This window comes from Ornithodoros turicata, chromosome 8 (genome assembly GCF_037126465.1).
Source record: "Ornithodoros turicata isolate Travis chromosome 8, ASM3712646v1, whole genome shotgun sequence".
Classification (NCBI taxonomy): Eukaryota; Metazoa; Arthropoda; class Arachnida; order Ixodida; family Argasidae; genus Ornithodoros; species Ornithodoros turicata.
Window position 1 is genome coordinate 10,279,953 of NC_088208.1, and position 16,443 is coordinate 10,296,395.

Sequence of the window (16,443 nt, forward strand, 5' to 3'; positions counted from 1 at the left end):
TACTACGTAATATTATTATTATAATAATGTAGCTGTAATGAGCGCAGAAAGTTGGGCTAACGACGGCTGTGTTTGTGTGCTCCCTTCAGTCCTTGTCATTCGCGTCCCAAAAATTTTGCAGTAGCTGTAATAATGCATAATGGAACAATAAGACCGGCAACAGTTACAAAATATGCATATAGTGGTTTCGTTTTTGGAATCTAGATTCCAAGTATAGCCTGAACGTCCCAATGATTTCCATCTGCTTACATTTTCATATTCTTGTAATTTTCTCATTTATCTGTTATATCTATTCTACACTAAATTTTTACAACAAAATTGTCACATATAGTTAACGCGTGTGGTGTAATTGTTGCGTATGCTTCTTTGACTGGTTCAAGATGTCCATAAGTATGTTGTATGTCACTTGCCTCGGTTCTCCTACTGATACTTATCAGTGCGATCTGAAATTCGATTGTTTTTAAGAGCATGCATATTTTTTCTGATTTGAGTTTTTTTTTTTTTTCGAGTGTGTGTGAAACTTATGCTCTGTTCCTGTCATTTTCGTCATTTCACTTCTCATCTAAATAGTTTGTCATGGCTCCATTCACATGTTCACCTTGTATTCAGAGGCAATACGACGGCCAGATTTATTAGCTTTATTTATGAGACAAAAAAATCATGCGGTACGCTTGACAGTGTAAATAACTCTTGTGAGATGCACAAGGCTTAGTTCAATAAGGGCTTAGTTAGGATAGCATACCCAAGTGTCATTTTCGGCATATGCGTTCCGTTATACACTACATGATCTGGTAAGCGTCTGTGGCGTCGGGCACGGACCAGGTCGTGCCGGTAAATTCAAGCCCGTGCAGTGCTCTAGAGCCGTGTATTAAGAAGGAGTATGGCCATTGGGAGGAACCCACAAGAGACGCTCAATCTGTTAATCACAGCTGCGCGCGCACAACATTGGTTTGTTTCTTACCACGGGAGTTGCCATGACACCTGACAGCCATACAGAACGGCGAATAAATGAAACACAGTGAAGCGGGAATTTCGTGACAAATTTTCTTCACAGACTACTCCGATCTTAAGCTGCAGACGTTCATCATCTTGCAAGTTTCTCGAAAATCTGTTTCAAATTATGCTCCACTATTGATATCTAACTGAAAATAATACGCTTTCCCGTAGTTGTTAGGCCTACAGTGAACACGGCGATCGCAACGCTATAGTACGAAAAAAGTCACTGTGCTGTACACTTTTGAATTTAATTACCAAATCTTATGGATACAAACATTATTGTCTGTTCTATTCCAACTAGTAATGTTAAAAAATCGTAAGAGCGACAGGATGGGCATTAGCAGGTGGTTCTGCCGGCAGTGAAACAACGAAGGATGGCAGACGACAATTCACGACGCGCCTTCTTTCGTCTAGGTGGCGTTCATCAAACTGTCACAGAAACCCACTAGTTTTCCAAACTGCAAGAAGTATCCATTTCAATCCTATCCAATCCACTTGCTGCCCAAAACGGCATCGCCCATGTTGGGACAGGGGGACAGATCGTAAAGACCCGAAGATCGATAGCGCCCCCTATTACCAGGTGTCACTGATTAGATTGCTTCAAAACTGGGTACACCTTCAGGTATAGGCAGGTATCATTAACGGCCAGACTCCCTTTTAATACACGGCTCCGGTTCAATGGACATTCCTTTCAATTATCATTGAACGCTGCCCGTGTAACAGGTGTATTTGTTTCTTGTGTTTGCTTACCAGATCCGCATAGTCAGTAAGCGACATCAGGTTTTTCGCAGTCCCGACGTAGTAGTCGAGGTTGTGCCTGCACACTATCTCCACGGTCCTCTCCCAGAGTTTCCTCCTCAAGCGATCCTCATTCGGCGGGTAAGTTTTGCCGTAGAGTTTCTTATAGAGCTTCCACTGACGGTCAAGGTATTTCGTTGGCGGCCTCGTGACGAGAATTCCAGGAACTAAAACCAAGGACACTAGTATGTGAGCCATGGTGAACGAAGTCTGAGTCTATGCAACGCAGACACACAAACCACACGCAATATTAGGGAGGCCTAGAATAGCGTTTGTTGGAAACGCAAACGCAAAACGTGAACGCAATATCGGACGCAACATTGCTGTCCGCACAGTGGCTATAGAAAACAGCTTCCGTGAAGTAAAGGCTGCTGGCATGTGTCGTCGCTTGCAACGCCGTTACGGCTAGAAGTGAACACTTAAAAAAATTAAAAATACTAACAAAATCGAAGACACAGAATAATCACTTTTTCTAAGCGTGATTTGTTCTTCGTAATCAAAATATATGCTATCACAATCCAATCTCACGGTTTTCTTGTGAACTACTTGGCGACGTTTAGCAGACGACGGAATGCTCACGCAGTTTTTCGTCGGCCGCGAAAGCAACGCGGAGCCTCAAAACCGGCTTTGCGTGGCCCCGCTGTTTCCAATAGATAGCGAGCTCGTGTAAAACGCAAGAGCTGTGTTTGCGTTATGGGCATGCGCAGTAGTAGTAACGCTATTTCCCATATTTGTTCCATATTGCACCCGTATCGCCAATGGCCTGCGAATATAAGTGCAATATTGAGTGCTGCTATATCCCTAATAAAATACCCACTTATTCTTTAAAGGGACGGCAATACATTGGTTACCTAGCAAAAACGACATTCCATATATTGAGGATTTTTGCTGCATATTTTTAAGATTTTCAGTGCATAGTTTCATGGATATTTCCGCAGTTTCTAGCGCATCGCTATCTGCGATATACTTTTCATCGTTGAGAGGCATATCATACTTGATGGTCATCATCCTTGCATACGTGCATCGTACAGCACGCATTAAAGGGACACTAAAATGCCAAAACAAGATGACTTCAAATTAGGTTACACCCTATGCTAATTTCGTACTTGTTATCATAATTCAAAAACCGGCCTCCGTGGCTCAGTCGGTAGCGTGTTCGCCTTCTGATCCCGAGGTCGCGGGTTCGAACTAGCCCGAGGACGCCAGCAACTTGGTGGCAGGGTACAAGTTGCTTAGACACGCCGTCTTCCACGAGGGACGTTAAATACGGGGTGCCGTCTGATGAGCTTTCATCTGATCCCAGTTGTCTCGCGACGTAAACCCCCAATTGTTGTTATTATTATTAATCATAATTCAAAGTTTCGATTCCATTAATGGAGCAACAATCGAAATTATACCGGACTCTTTCTTGCTTCGGCGCTAAGCAGTGAACGTCGCTGCAGCACGTGTATCGGTGTATTTAGTCCATGCTGCGCGTGCCACGCCATGGAGCAGTCCCGGGTGAAAACCATAGAGCGCGTTGCGGAGCGGACTGACGTCGCTGTCGAAAGGAGGCGAAGATAAACGTTGTCAGTGGAACATTCGCGAGAACTGTTGTGGACTAGAATTCAGCTAATCGGTATTGAACTGCAGCAGTGCGCATCATGCCTCAATTATACAGAACACTACGATCGATTACATTGCAAATACAGATGGAATGCGCTTGCTTGGTCTGCTGTCTTTTTGGATGCTGCTAACTTTTGCCTCCTGGGGATCCAATTATTGGCCTCCAAAGACGGCTCTGTTTTCTTTGTATTTTTCTTCTAACCGTAGCGGTCTGCACTCTAAAAATAAAACTCCTTTTTAGGTGTATTTGGGGAGTAATTGGGGTGTATCAATTGCTTTACTCCCGTATTACACCCTCAAGAAAAAGAATACACCCTGTTTTTGGTCTGAAATGAGTGTAATATGTGTATGTCCCGCTCTGCAGGATGTAATTTTGAGAATTGGTGTGAAAAGGGTGTAGTGACCATCAAATTTCTAATGCTTCGGTATGACATGTCTGGCAACAGTGTGCTGTTTACTCTGTGTTCTCCAGCTATGCCGGTTGAAGTTAGTTGTGGTAGTTTTCGTGTTCTTTGGGGAGGTCGTTTGGTGAACTACAGGTCATTTGACCATCTGAGTTTAGTATGACACTGCAAGGATTATGGTTCCGGGTCTCGAACGAATGCAAGCAACAGATGCGCGGTACCCATCGGATCGAGTAACTTGTCCGAGCGTCTTGCTGCAGCGTGCTGTTTGGTAAGTGTTGTCGGTGTATTTTGTCTTGTCTGGTTGATTGAGATGCCTTTGAAGCGGGTATTTTGAGATTATGTTTGAACCCTAAGTGAAATGCACGGATTAGATCAGAGAACAGTGCGCGTCGTTTTGTGACCGCCACATGTGGTCGTTAGGCGAAGTTAAGGGGTATACGTAACAATCGAAGTTGGTGCAATTTGTGGTAGCAAGTAAAGCAGCTGGCAAGTGCCAAAACTAGGCAAGAGGTAGCGGGCAATGAAACCACGAGGCCGCAACCCTCTGATTTCCGGTCAGATGTGCTGAGTCAATGGATGTGCGCGTCTTCTGAACAAGGCCCTGGCAAGTTTGTGTGTTGGCGATGTCACAATGGTAGAATTGGTAATACACTTGACCAGAAATCAGAGACGTATGGGTTCGGGTCTCGCTACCGACACTTCGCTGACCCTTTTCCGATTGCAGCTTTGTTGAGACATGGGTCTTTTAACTACACTACGATTGTGTGCTTCTTAATTTCTACGTTATTTTAGTATAATCATCTGATTTTTAACTAGTCACAATATTACCATGGTTTTGGCGTAGTATAGCTTGAGTTGCTTTTGCGCCAATCAAATCCAATCATCATCATCATTTATCGATTGTCTTGCTTTCTATCTTGAGCTGCTTGCATGTTGACGAGGGCTGTGTTTGTGTATACTCTTAATTCTTCTCTAGCCTCAGCCATCTGCGTAACTGTCATGTAATTTGTAGTTCGCCCTTAATTTGATTAAGGCATTTCACACTTCATTTTTTCTTTCACTACAGAGGCAGGACTCCTCTTGGCCTCACCGTAATACCTTCATCTTGGTTGACATGTTGGTGGACACTTTTATGTTTTGTATTGGGGGGGGGGGGGGTTGCGGTGACTATGTACTTCTTATTGCAGTGCATAAAGAATATGCCTGTTATTTTAACCGTTGTGTTTCTGTTGCCCTTGGCATCACACCCTTACTGAAGGGTGTTGTCTTGCCTATGGGGATGTAGACATACACCAAAAAGGGAGTCTGTTAGGGGGGTACCGCTAGATTACACCAAAAGAGGTCTTCAGAGAACACCCTTTCTGAGGGGTGTAGTTTTGCCAGAGGGCGTACATATACACCAAAAAGGGAGTCAGTTAGGGTATCGTCAAATTACACCCAAAAAGGAGTTATATTTTTTAGAGTGTGTGAACTAGTATTGCTTGCATTACACGAATTGAAACACGGACTTTCATTTGAGAGCAATTTGTTGTTGCATTTTAGTTCCCGTTTAAGACTCGGAAAATGATTGTTCCCTCTGTGGCTACGGCACCAGCCGGGAGGAGCACTTGACCATCTACACAGGCCATCGTGAACAAGTGGCCTCCCTGATGACGGGTGGCCGCGGGATGGCTGGCTCGGTATTCTCGATGCCAATTTGTTTGCGTCCATCACCCTTCCCCCCCCCCCTCCCGGCTGCAGAACATGCATGTGAACAACCGCCTTGTATTCGCCCTGGGCCTCGTTTGGATTGAAATTACATCACTAGCGTTTGCTGTATGAATATACCGTTGTATGGCGTATCCTCTTCAGTGACCAACCACCTGGCTTGTGGCTTCCGACGCCCTAGATTCGCTTGGTGAATCTGACGCAGTTCTGATTCCGTCTAGAAGGCATCACACATATATTTCAGTAGATCGAAATGTAAAGTGGATTCGTTCACTGATATGCGGTTCGTGCGCTTTCACGAGGATCGACGACATTGCTGCATATGCGAAGACAAGAGCTGTACAGATCATTGCGCAAACCATTCTAAGCGACGGCCATACAAGTATAGCTGGCGACATTCCTATGAAACCAAGGAATACAACGGAAGCATAATTTAAGAAAAAGCTCTGTGTAAATCTGTATGCTTCTAAGGAGCGTCATGAGCCGTCGATGGATATTGAAAGGGGAGTCAAATTCGACTGCAAATTACCTAGAAATGCCATGTAGAGAATCAATCTAGCACAGCGCCGTAGTCTTCGATACAAACAAGAATAACGAACCCTGTGTTCAAATTCGGGGAACTCAGGTAAAAAGTGCTGACCTGAGGATTCGAACCTGTGTCTTTTGATTTATTTTGATTTAAATTACAGTTCTGGCTGGCTATAGCGAACCTGGACGGCACAATGATATGTAGATAATCCAATGCTACGCGAGGAATATGTTGCAGTGTGACAAAATATGTTCTCGAAGTTTCTTTCGAATTAACAATTCTTGTGTGTTGCTGCTGATTGCGTGGGACAGCCATGAGCTACTGACACGTCAAGGCACCGAGTCGCTGCTGTAGCATTTATACATTATACGATGGCCCTACGCGAGACATTTTGTACGCTGGCTCTAAACACCGTATGGGAATGCATGTGACAAAGGCCCTGGGCTGTAGGTTTGGGACCGGATTGTCGCTTGGTTATGTGTGCACTTTTGCCTGGTATTGTAGTGCCGCTAAAGATGTACCTGAGAGAACACGCCTCATAAAGTTACGAGATAACAATTCCTCATTGAAGTGAGAAGGACGTTGAACGCTGTATCCAAGCGCTGTCCCGGAACTAGTACAGACGGACATTGCACAAAACATTTTTTTTAAAGTATTGATACATTCAGCTCAGTTGATCGAATACACTATTGTGATCCTCATACGCGGCAGTGATTTCACTGCGCTATAAATATACCAGGATAATGAAGTCATGATACTTACAGCATCGGAGTACCTATTGATGGTCAGTTCGTAGCTAGCGTTTCCGATGTCATATTCCAGGTTGTGCTCGCACATTATCTCCACTGATTTCTCCCACGCGAGTCTTCGTAAGAGGTCATCCCGCTTGCGTGGATATTTCTTGTGAAAATATTGTTTGTATACTTTCCACTGGTGATCGAGGTAGGGTCTAGGAGATCGTCCGACATAAGTGTCGAAAGAGGCTGCACAGATCGGATGATGAAACCACATCAATTACGTAGCCAGAAGTGGGTTTCGGAGCTTCATAGCCCCCGAGACATTAGCTTTGGTAGTGCATTCGGGAGAGAGCAAGCGAGGATGAAACCTTCTCCCCCATTTAAAAGTCCTCAAAAATTCCTCAAGAAATATTTGTCTGATTACGCTACTGAACACAGCAAATCATTTTACACCTTTATTCGCTCAAAAATGGAGCATTCTTCTAAAAACACCTTTTTCTATTCCGCAAAGGGTGCAAAAAAAGCATTAATAAAGGTGTAATATCGACATACACCACGTTTTATGTCGATCATTAAGGGTGTAAAGTGGGGTGTGGAAACAGGTGTTTATCGTCTAATACACCATTTTTACACCCCATTTGAATTAGGAATATGGTGTTAAAAATGGCGTTTTATTTCGTGAAAGAAAAAATATGCTGGTTCCGCAGCTCCGCTCAGCAAGTAATCACATTATAGAGGATAACCTGAGTTACAAACACAGTATTTGGCAGGGAAGGATGTAAGGAACTCAGGTGGTATCTTTAACTCGTTGCAAGCGTGGGTGTCAATCGCAAAAACGCATTTCCATCACCGTTACGAACGTTTCCCGCCCCACCACATGTAACGAACGTGCCCCAACAAATTGTATTTCAGTATGTGATTCATCCGACACGCCAATATAGTCTACTGAGGGTGCCCGAGGTCTCTTCAAGTCTCGGCACTCACGTTGGTCCCACAGTGTTACCAAGCTAACGAGGTGCGCCTGCGACGCGCTGCGGTCCGGTTTAGGTTCTAGAAATGGAACCACGGCTGGTAGTCTGCCGTGTTCACGGTGGTGCTTGCCATAGAATTAAGAACGTCGAACTGTATGTTTCGGCCACTGGTCTCGCCTGCTATTTGCGCGCAAATATTTCCCAGCAATGTTTTCAATAGAATACTCCCCTTTTAAGGGTGTTTTTGTTTTTAAACGCCCATTATAAGAGTGTTTTATTAGGAATACACTTAACTAAATTGTGTATTAGAAAACACCCATAATTTGAGTGTAAAAGCAACACCAAAAGGTGTGCACCATGGGACAAGCCATTTACACACAAAAAAGTGTAAAAAAGCTTACTGAGAACCACACTATCTACCCATTTGAGCCTCAGCAACTAGTTGCAAGTACAAAACGTCCTGCCAGTCATTGCAGCATATGCTTATTGCCGTCCAGCTGCACGGCAACTGGGCTACATTCTAGATGTTTTAGTCACGGAAGGAAAAGAAGTGTGGTGTGGGCGATACGTAACGGGGAGTAAGGTAGGTTCGTCGAAGGTATGACGGCCTGCTACTATACGTCCTTGTGTTGCTGCAAGTAGGTGCTCTAGAACAGGGGTGCCGAACTCATTCGTGTCAGCGGGCAGCATTGAGCCATGGAGGAGCTACGCGGGACGTGTTACACGGCTTTTGGGTAGCCTGTTTCTGATATAGGTGACACGGCACAGAGCTTGAAGCGACATAATACGTATATATTTCGGTTACTTAGCGTTGTTCATTCCTTTTTATTTGCTCTGTCATGAGGAAACTTGGGATATCTTGTTTTTAAGTACTGCCTCAACATGGTGTGGCACTGATTGCCTGTTCGTTTGTGAGTTATGTGAGTAACTTTTACTAATACCCTAGCCACACGGCAATCTTAATGCATTAAACGGATTGGCCCTAGCTCCACCTCCTTGCCAACCCTCATCTCGATTGACATCATTTTCTCCTGTGATTTGTTGAACGATGTCATTCAGGATGATGGTTGGTTAGGAGGTGAAGTTACGGCCATTCCGTTTAATGCATTAAGTTTGCAGTGTGGCTAGGGTATTATTCAGGTTCATCACAGACAATGCCTGCTCGCACACGTATGTTGACACCGTTGTCTCGAGACGTAAAGTCACGAATTATTGTTATTAGACGTATGATGTACGGAACAATGACGGGCTCGTCCGCGACAACATATGTATGTTCATATACTTTCGTACAACGTAGAACAAAAAGAAGCCGCAGCAACTTCAGCCAACTTGTTCTGATCGGTGGTTCGCACTGCAGGGGAATGAGTTCAATTTGTTAGACTCACGAATGTTGTTATGAACTGCGGTGACAATCACTGCGTGACAACAACTGCGGAAAACGGCGAGCCGAAAAGCTCCGATGACTAAAGCGCCAACCGGATGAGGCGTTTCTCCAGCGTTTATCGAGCGTCCTGCCGCGGCGTTTGGCGAGCGTCAAGCCAAGGCATCGTGGAACAATAGGCGCGCGACGCTCCCCTCGAAGTCCGAGGCGAATGGATAATTCAGGGTTCGGCGACGGAAGAGGCGGGGACGAAACGAGCAAGTGGCCAATCAGGTTATTAACCTCGGGATAGGTTCATCCGGTCGCGCCAGTTTTCGGGAGCCCCCATAGATGGCGCACGCGGAATCGCTCAGACTGATGTTCGGCCACGGTGTTCGGTAGAAGAACAGAAGTTTGTTGCCGATGTTAAGAACGCTATTCTTGTGTGAGTGTCCGACATACAAAACACAAGGAGATGTGTGCAACAGCTTGATGTCAACCGGAATGCTGAGTTCGCCCCGTCTAAATACAAGAAGCAGATACCTTGTGAATAGCGTGACCAGGATTCACAACGTTCTTGTTCGTTATATTGTGTTATCACTCAAAAGCACCTGTGTTTGAGATTCTTCACTTGCAATAAAGTGTTTATCAAGTTACGTAGAGTTGTTTTCCCTAGGAGATTACGGAAACGTTCGCATGAGACGCTGTCCATCCGCCGTTGTAGAAATGCTGCATGCGGTGAGCTCCGAGCGTTTTTTGCCAGCGTCGTTTGTCGCTGTGAAAAGCGCGACGCCCTGCCGCTCGCAAAACGCCTCACGCGGTTGGCGCTTAAGAAAACCCCAAAAGATTACCTCTCTTCTTACGAAACTAAAGGCCGTGACCCAGTTTCCCTGACCTACTTCTCGAAACAAGTTCCGACGGTTCATGGGCCGTTGCTTCGTCCCTGACTGGGCGGACAACTTACGTCCACTCTCCTATCCAAGATGACCGACTCCGGCCCCTGATCTGCACTATCTAGGCTAGAGCTGTATTCGAGTGCGCGAAGGAAGCCTTAGCCAATGCCACTCTTCTTGTCCGTCCTCTAGCAGATGCCCGAACCTGCTTAATAGTGGATGCATCGGCGACGGCTGTACAGGCGGCTTCCTTCAGCAGAGGGTGTCCAAAGTTTCGGTAGTTTCGAATCTGACAGGACAGTTCTCCCTTTTATTTATCTATATCCATAATACACCTGGATGTTATGCGAGACACAAGGCTGCGAATCAGCGTAAACACTTCGGGAAGTTCGTACATTGCAACTACTGAATAACGGCACTGAAACAACACCGCGACTGTGTCAAGACTATGAGTCTGACAAGGTCCCGGAGCCCATTTAGTCCATACAATAATCCAAGACACAGGATACAGAAAAGAAAGAGACAGAAAAAGGGAGCTCAAAGCAAGAAAACTAAGCTATGCAAACGAATGTAACAAATACGAAAACCTATAAAGAACAATTACGAGATACTCTAAAGCACACGGTTGTTGCTTCTATAGCACATAAAACTTGTTATACCCAACTGAGTCATAGTCTAGAAGTTTATCTATATTGTTTGTCTGTATTTATGTATGTTGTTTTCCAAACGCCCGTAAATACCTTTCTGCGCAACTCAAGTCAGGTGCCATATGGCTTTAGGAGTATAGCAATATAATAGGCAGTACACAGTAATAGGTGTATTTCCTCTTCTAGAGTATGTTCTACTATGTCGCTATGTCATGACTTCGCAAGGCATAATTCTTCTCGTTGACTGTAATGCCAAAGTTGTTCGAATCATAAGCGGTAACCGCATACGACGAATTCTCGACCGAAAACCGGCCACCGTCACCGTTTTTCAGTGAGCCGACGCGAGCAAAGGGAACCTCAACGATTTCTCGACGACAGCGGTGGACAGAAAAATCCGGCGAAGAGCGGAAGCGACCGCTCGACGGCAGCCAATAGGAACGCGCTATCGTTCCACGAGCGGACGTGGCGGGCCAGTGGCGGGCATTTCGGATGCCCGTATGGCTAACCTGGGAACAGAGAAGCATGCTGTCGCCCGCCCGCTGCTGTCTGAGGGCGCTTTTGTAGCGCTTACTTCGCGAATATGCTTTGACCGCAAGAACTTCTTCTGTGTGGCTCTATAACTTTTCTGTGTGTAGCAAAATATTTATCAGTTAATTTATAACGGAGTAACGAAACGCTCGCTAGGGCGCCACCGTCCGCCGCAGTGGAAATCTGTGCATGCGGTTCGTCCCGCCGTTTCTCCGTCGAGTCGCCGTACCGGTGGGGAAGTTGGCTGTTTTTCCGTCGACGAATCGTCGTATGCGGTTACCGCTATATGCATAGATTCCTATAGTTTAGAATGACAGATTTTATGTATGAGCCAGATGCTATATTTTTGTAGGGTGAGTGCTGCAGATATGAGAGAATTAAGCTGTGTTCGGCATAAACCACAAAATCATAAGGAGAGAGGATTGCAGGAAATACGAGAAAGAGAGAAATGGAAGAGGGGAGGGGTGCAAAATATTTGCAGGGAGACGTTGCCTCTTGCTCCCTCCCTTAGTCGAAGTTCGGGAGCCGCCAAAATCATTGAACTCGTGAGCGCCACTCCGCCTCCGCATTCCTGGTAGGGAGGAAGGACCTCGATATTCGCGGTTGCGAAATCCCTCATCTCGAAATGCACATTCTCGAAACAAGGAAAGTCAAGCAGAGTGTTCGATTGCTCCGTATGCAGTGTATAAAAACGCGACATCACTATATTTGGCCACTCAAATTCACGGATATTCGATGTCTGTCCAAGTCGTTTTGTGAACGAAGGTCACGTTCTAGCAGCCGTTAGGTTTAGCAGGGTAGACACGACGGAGCAGCATGTTGGTTAGTCTATTCTTAGGTTAGTCCATGTTCGGTGTTTGCATTTGTATGTCGAGATTGGTCTAAGTTCGCTTCTGGCAGTTTCCCTCCCCCGACTGTGCATTTCATAGTCAGATAATATTTATGTACAGTAGTTGTAAAGTGCACGGCGAACAAGTGATACAATAGTGATGATTCTTATTGTTATTATTATTTTTTCTCCAGGTAAAGTCATCGATAAACGTTAACAAAATCTTTCACAAAAATTTACGAAAGTGTTACATTTATTGAATACACTTTACGCGAATGATAATTGACAGCTTCTTATGCCCTTTGAAATAGTGTGCTCCCAAGTTTCGTTTACCTGAATCCTCCAATATCCTGACGTTTACGCAGGAAAGTGGCGGAAAAAAGAAGGTCGACAGTACAATCGCTTATTCCCACTTCCGTTACAGTCGCTTATTCCCAGCGCTTGCGATGTACCTACCTAGCACTGTCGCCACAGGGAGAAGTAGCAGAAGGAGGTACCTCATATCAGCTGGAAGAAGACAGAAACAAGGGTTATTGGAACACGTGGACGATTAAGAGCGGATGGGATTTGGCATAGACTCGACCTTAAAGCATGGTTCACACTAGTGCGTTCTGCTGCGTGCGGATGCGTGCGGGCGCTGCACTCTAAACCTGGTACCTTCTAGTAAAGGGTAAAAATTTCAAAATTTTTACCCTCTATTTCAGAAGTTACCTTGTAACCTATGGGTAATACCCTCTATAAACGTTACACAGATCACCTATAAATAGAGGTTACTGTCTCCTAACCGCCACACCGACGTAAAAGTTACAGTTTCGCCAGGCATGGCTGTCTCTAAGACGCTCGTCTCTTCACAGACGCTACAGAACAAATGGTGCTCAAAATAAGCTCTCATCAGTGCACAACGCATACTGTCATTCGGAACATATAGCTATAATATACGTAATTCATCTAAAGGCTTCCAGTGACGAAAAGTAAGTGATGACTGCATGTACAGATTCACATGCACAACAAATGAAAGAAAGAAATAATTGCAACTGGTGCATATGGAGCATATGTACGTGCGCGACCTCCCGCAGCAGAACGCAAGGAGTTCGCCCGAGCTCAACTTTTTCCGACGCGCGCAGCAGCCCGCAAGCGGAGAACGAATCGCGAGGCCGCCTTCCGAGCGTGCGCAGTAGGTTTCTCTCTGCGAGACTGTTTTCAACATGGCGGCCAGCGGAGTGGAAATCCCGTTCGGCACGGGACGGCAGTGACACTTCGCCCTACACTATGAATGATCATTGTAAAGACAGGTGTTTGACAATAATATAAAATATGTAATGATGTAATAGACACATAGAAAATTGCAACCGGAAAAACGGACGAAGCCAGCATTGGGCGCGTTAGGCTCGTGCTCCGGGAACATTCCCTCTTTCAGGGGATCACTTAACACCTCCGAAGTGACTTCCGGTGCACGTTCCCGGGTGCACCCTGCGCACCCCTTCTTCGGAGCCGGGGAGCCTGGGAACGCTGGGGAAGAGCGAGGCCAGTTCCGGAGCGTGACGCATGTTCCGGTGTACTGCCTTTCGAAATGGCGCAACCGTTGGAACACGTTGCAACCGCCCATGCTCTTTGTGTTTCCGGAATCATCGGATGTCGGCGGTAAATAGTTATACGACTATAGATGACTGCTATGGTCTACTGCTATGTTTACCTAAAAGCAGACGACTAAAGAAAGCTCGATAGGCGGCGCGCGCTCAGCGGCTCTGGCGCTCGGCTTCCGGATAGGCTCACAAACGCCATTAAGTAGAGACACCAAGGGTATGTTCCCCTGAAAACCCGGGTTATGGCGCTCGGGAGCCTGCTTAACGCGCCCATTGACATCACGGGTGGCAGCACGTGCCGACGAGGACCAATACGTGATCCGTAAATAGACAGCCTGCGCTATAGGCAAGCAGGGAAGTCGGATTTCCTCTGCAAACTCTCATCTGCATCTGATGGGTTTCGCTGTCTTTTTATTTGCTACTGCTGGGTGCAAATCCCTGTTTGTTCAGTTGACTCTGAGACTAGGCTTTCACAGAGAGGTAAGTACGCCTTTTCACGTATGTTTTTGCATAAAATCCTGAAGAATAGCGTTCCGCTCCCATAGATTACGGAAATGATATCACCCCTATAGTATGCTTGGGTGGTTGGTTACTACGGCCGGACTCGGCCCAGGCCCATCGAAAAATAGTCTGGTCCGGCGCGGGCCTTCCTGTTTTTATGTGGCCCGGCCCGATGATTCAGCGAAACCATATTGATAGCGAAACCATAGATTGGGAAGTTACCAGTCAAAAAGAACTCGTTACGAGGTAAGTTAACGTGTGAAAAATGTAACTAAGTTAATAACGAAGTTCTTCAGCCTGAAATGTTACTCGCAGTTACTGAGTTACTTAAAAAAAGAACGAGCTACTTCCAAGTTACTTCGGACACAAAATAGCATTACGCAGGTGCGGCGCGGGTGAGCAGTTGAGTTAGACCTTGAGTTGCCTGAGGAGTAGTCCAACACGCTTAGATCGTTTTCGTTTATGTCCAACAATAGAGGTCTACCTGTTTGTAAACAAATGACGTCATAATGTTCGACAGCGCCACATATTTGGTAGAATTGAAGAACGCTCGAAGCTAGAGGTGAACAAGATCGCGCCCGAAGGCCCTCGATCCTGCTTTTCTTTCAATGGGAGGCAGCGGACAAGTGCCCGTTCGTGGAACCCAGCCCTCTCCTTCCAATTTGTTTCAGTTTTCAGTCTGTCTACCAACGTCATGATGACGTTTCTCTGGTAGAGGTCTATTCGAACGCTTTGCATCTTACTCCCGGTGGGCGCACAATGGCTCCGCTTCATTTCAATGGCAGCGGTTCATGAATAATATATTGTCATTGATTGAATATCACGTTTTATGGCAAAAAATACCATGAAGGAACCGGAGAGAAAACAAAAAAATATGTGGACGTGAGTGAAAAGCGAGTTAAAAGTAACTTGGAACTTAAGTTACTTTGGCAAAGTTACCTGAAAAAGGAACGAGTTCCTCTGAAAGTTACCACGGCGCAAAAGTAGCGAGTTTAGTTATAAGTTACAAAAAAAAGGAACTTAGTTACAGCAACGAGTTATTTGTAACGAGTACATTAACCTTACCTTAACCTAACCGTACCTTAACGTTAACTTCCGCTTGAAAAAATAAACGTGCTCGTCAATACGGACGCGCTCAATAGGACTGGTGGTATACTTTAGGACCTTTGGGGTCCGATCTTGGTCCGGCACATAGCAATATCGTTATTATATAAGCATACAATTCTAGAGTTTCGCAATGTAAGAACAGCGTGTGTCGCTTCGTAGAAACACGTATGCGACCCTGATTGACGAAGTTGCCTAAAACACCAATGTGCTAGTGTCATGTTTTAGCCCAAATCCATCGCGAACACTGCTGTATGCGCTGAGAAACTTGTTATCTCCACCAGACGGCGAGCAGCAGAATGCTAAACAATCAACACGCTTTTATAAGTCGCACAATTGCTGGCAAAAACAGCATCCGCAATCGCACACGAATGTGCTTGCGATGAATTTTTCTCAGCAAGTCTTGCTGTGTCATATCTCGGGCATACAACCCGTGGTACTAGATTCCTAATATTTTGTGAGAATTTCCATTGATTTATACAAGCCAAAAAAAAAAAGAAAACAAAGCTACTTACAAAATCCTTGTGAAGTACTCTGATATACGTCTTTCAGCAAATACGTCTTTCACTGCAGTGTGTGGTGAGAAGTCTCCTCAACTGACTGCCACGCACATCTACAGGATGGCACGCGCCACAAGAATCTTCAAGACTTAGCGCTATATAGATAGGTAATTCCCAGTCAGGAAGAAGCGAATAGATCACTGTAAAACAAGTGACAAGTAGCGAATGTTGTTTACTCACTTAAGGCCGTTAAAACGTAACTTTCTAGGAAGACGTATGTCAAAATCCGGGAACACGCGCGTTTCCGAAATCGTAATTAGACCGCGGCCTGGATGTGAGCGCTTCAGCGCAGGCTTTGTTGCTTTCTTTTACCTTTTGCGTGAGCAAGGTAAACATAATTCAAGAAAGGTAATAAAACTATGTTTAATACTGAAGTGTCTTTAACGAGCAAAATACGACACGAGACGTCGAGTGAGAGTGAGGTTGGCGCGGCACATGGTGACAGGTAAGGAGCCCCTATCTCATTTCAGTTGCTCCCGATGGTTAACGAACACAGCGCGAGAATAGTTAAAAATCTACTGTCCTATATTTTGACATGAACCCGAAGATTGCGAAAATGTGCTATTCTCACGTGATATTTATTCGCTGTAGTACAAATGGAGGGGTTAGGCAGTATGCACAAGCGTCGAAAAAAAAAGTATTCATCCCCTGATGCTTCGTGTCAACTGCACGAAGTCTATGTTTTTTG

The 16,443-nt window shown here is 45.4% G+C and overlaps 1 protein-coding gene across 1 annotated transcript; it reads right to left on the reverse strand.

Annotated features, from left to right (window-relative positions):
• Positions 1-85: 85 nt before the first annotated feature.
• LOC135367493 (uncharacterized) lies at positions 86-15,730 on the reverse strand. Its single transcript, XM_064600796.1, has 6 exons — positions 15,711-15,730; positions 12,464-12,514; positions 6,805-7,025; positions 5,634-5,730; positions 1,747-1,961; positions 86-124 (listed from the first exon to the last, which is right to left on the reverse strand). The coding sequence occupies exons 2-6, from the start codon at positions 12,507-12,509 to the stop codon at positions 86-88; spliced, it is 618 nt and encodes a 205-aa protein (XP_064456866.1). The 5' UTR covers positions 12,510-12,514; positions 15,711-15,730.
• Between the last annotated feature and the right edge of the window lie 713 nt (positions 15,731-16,443).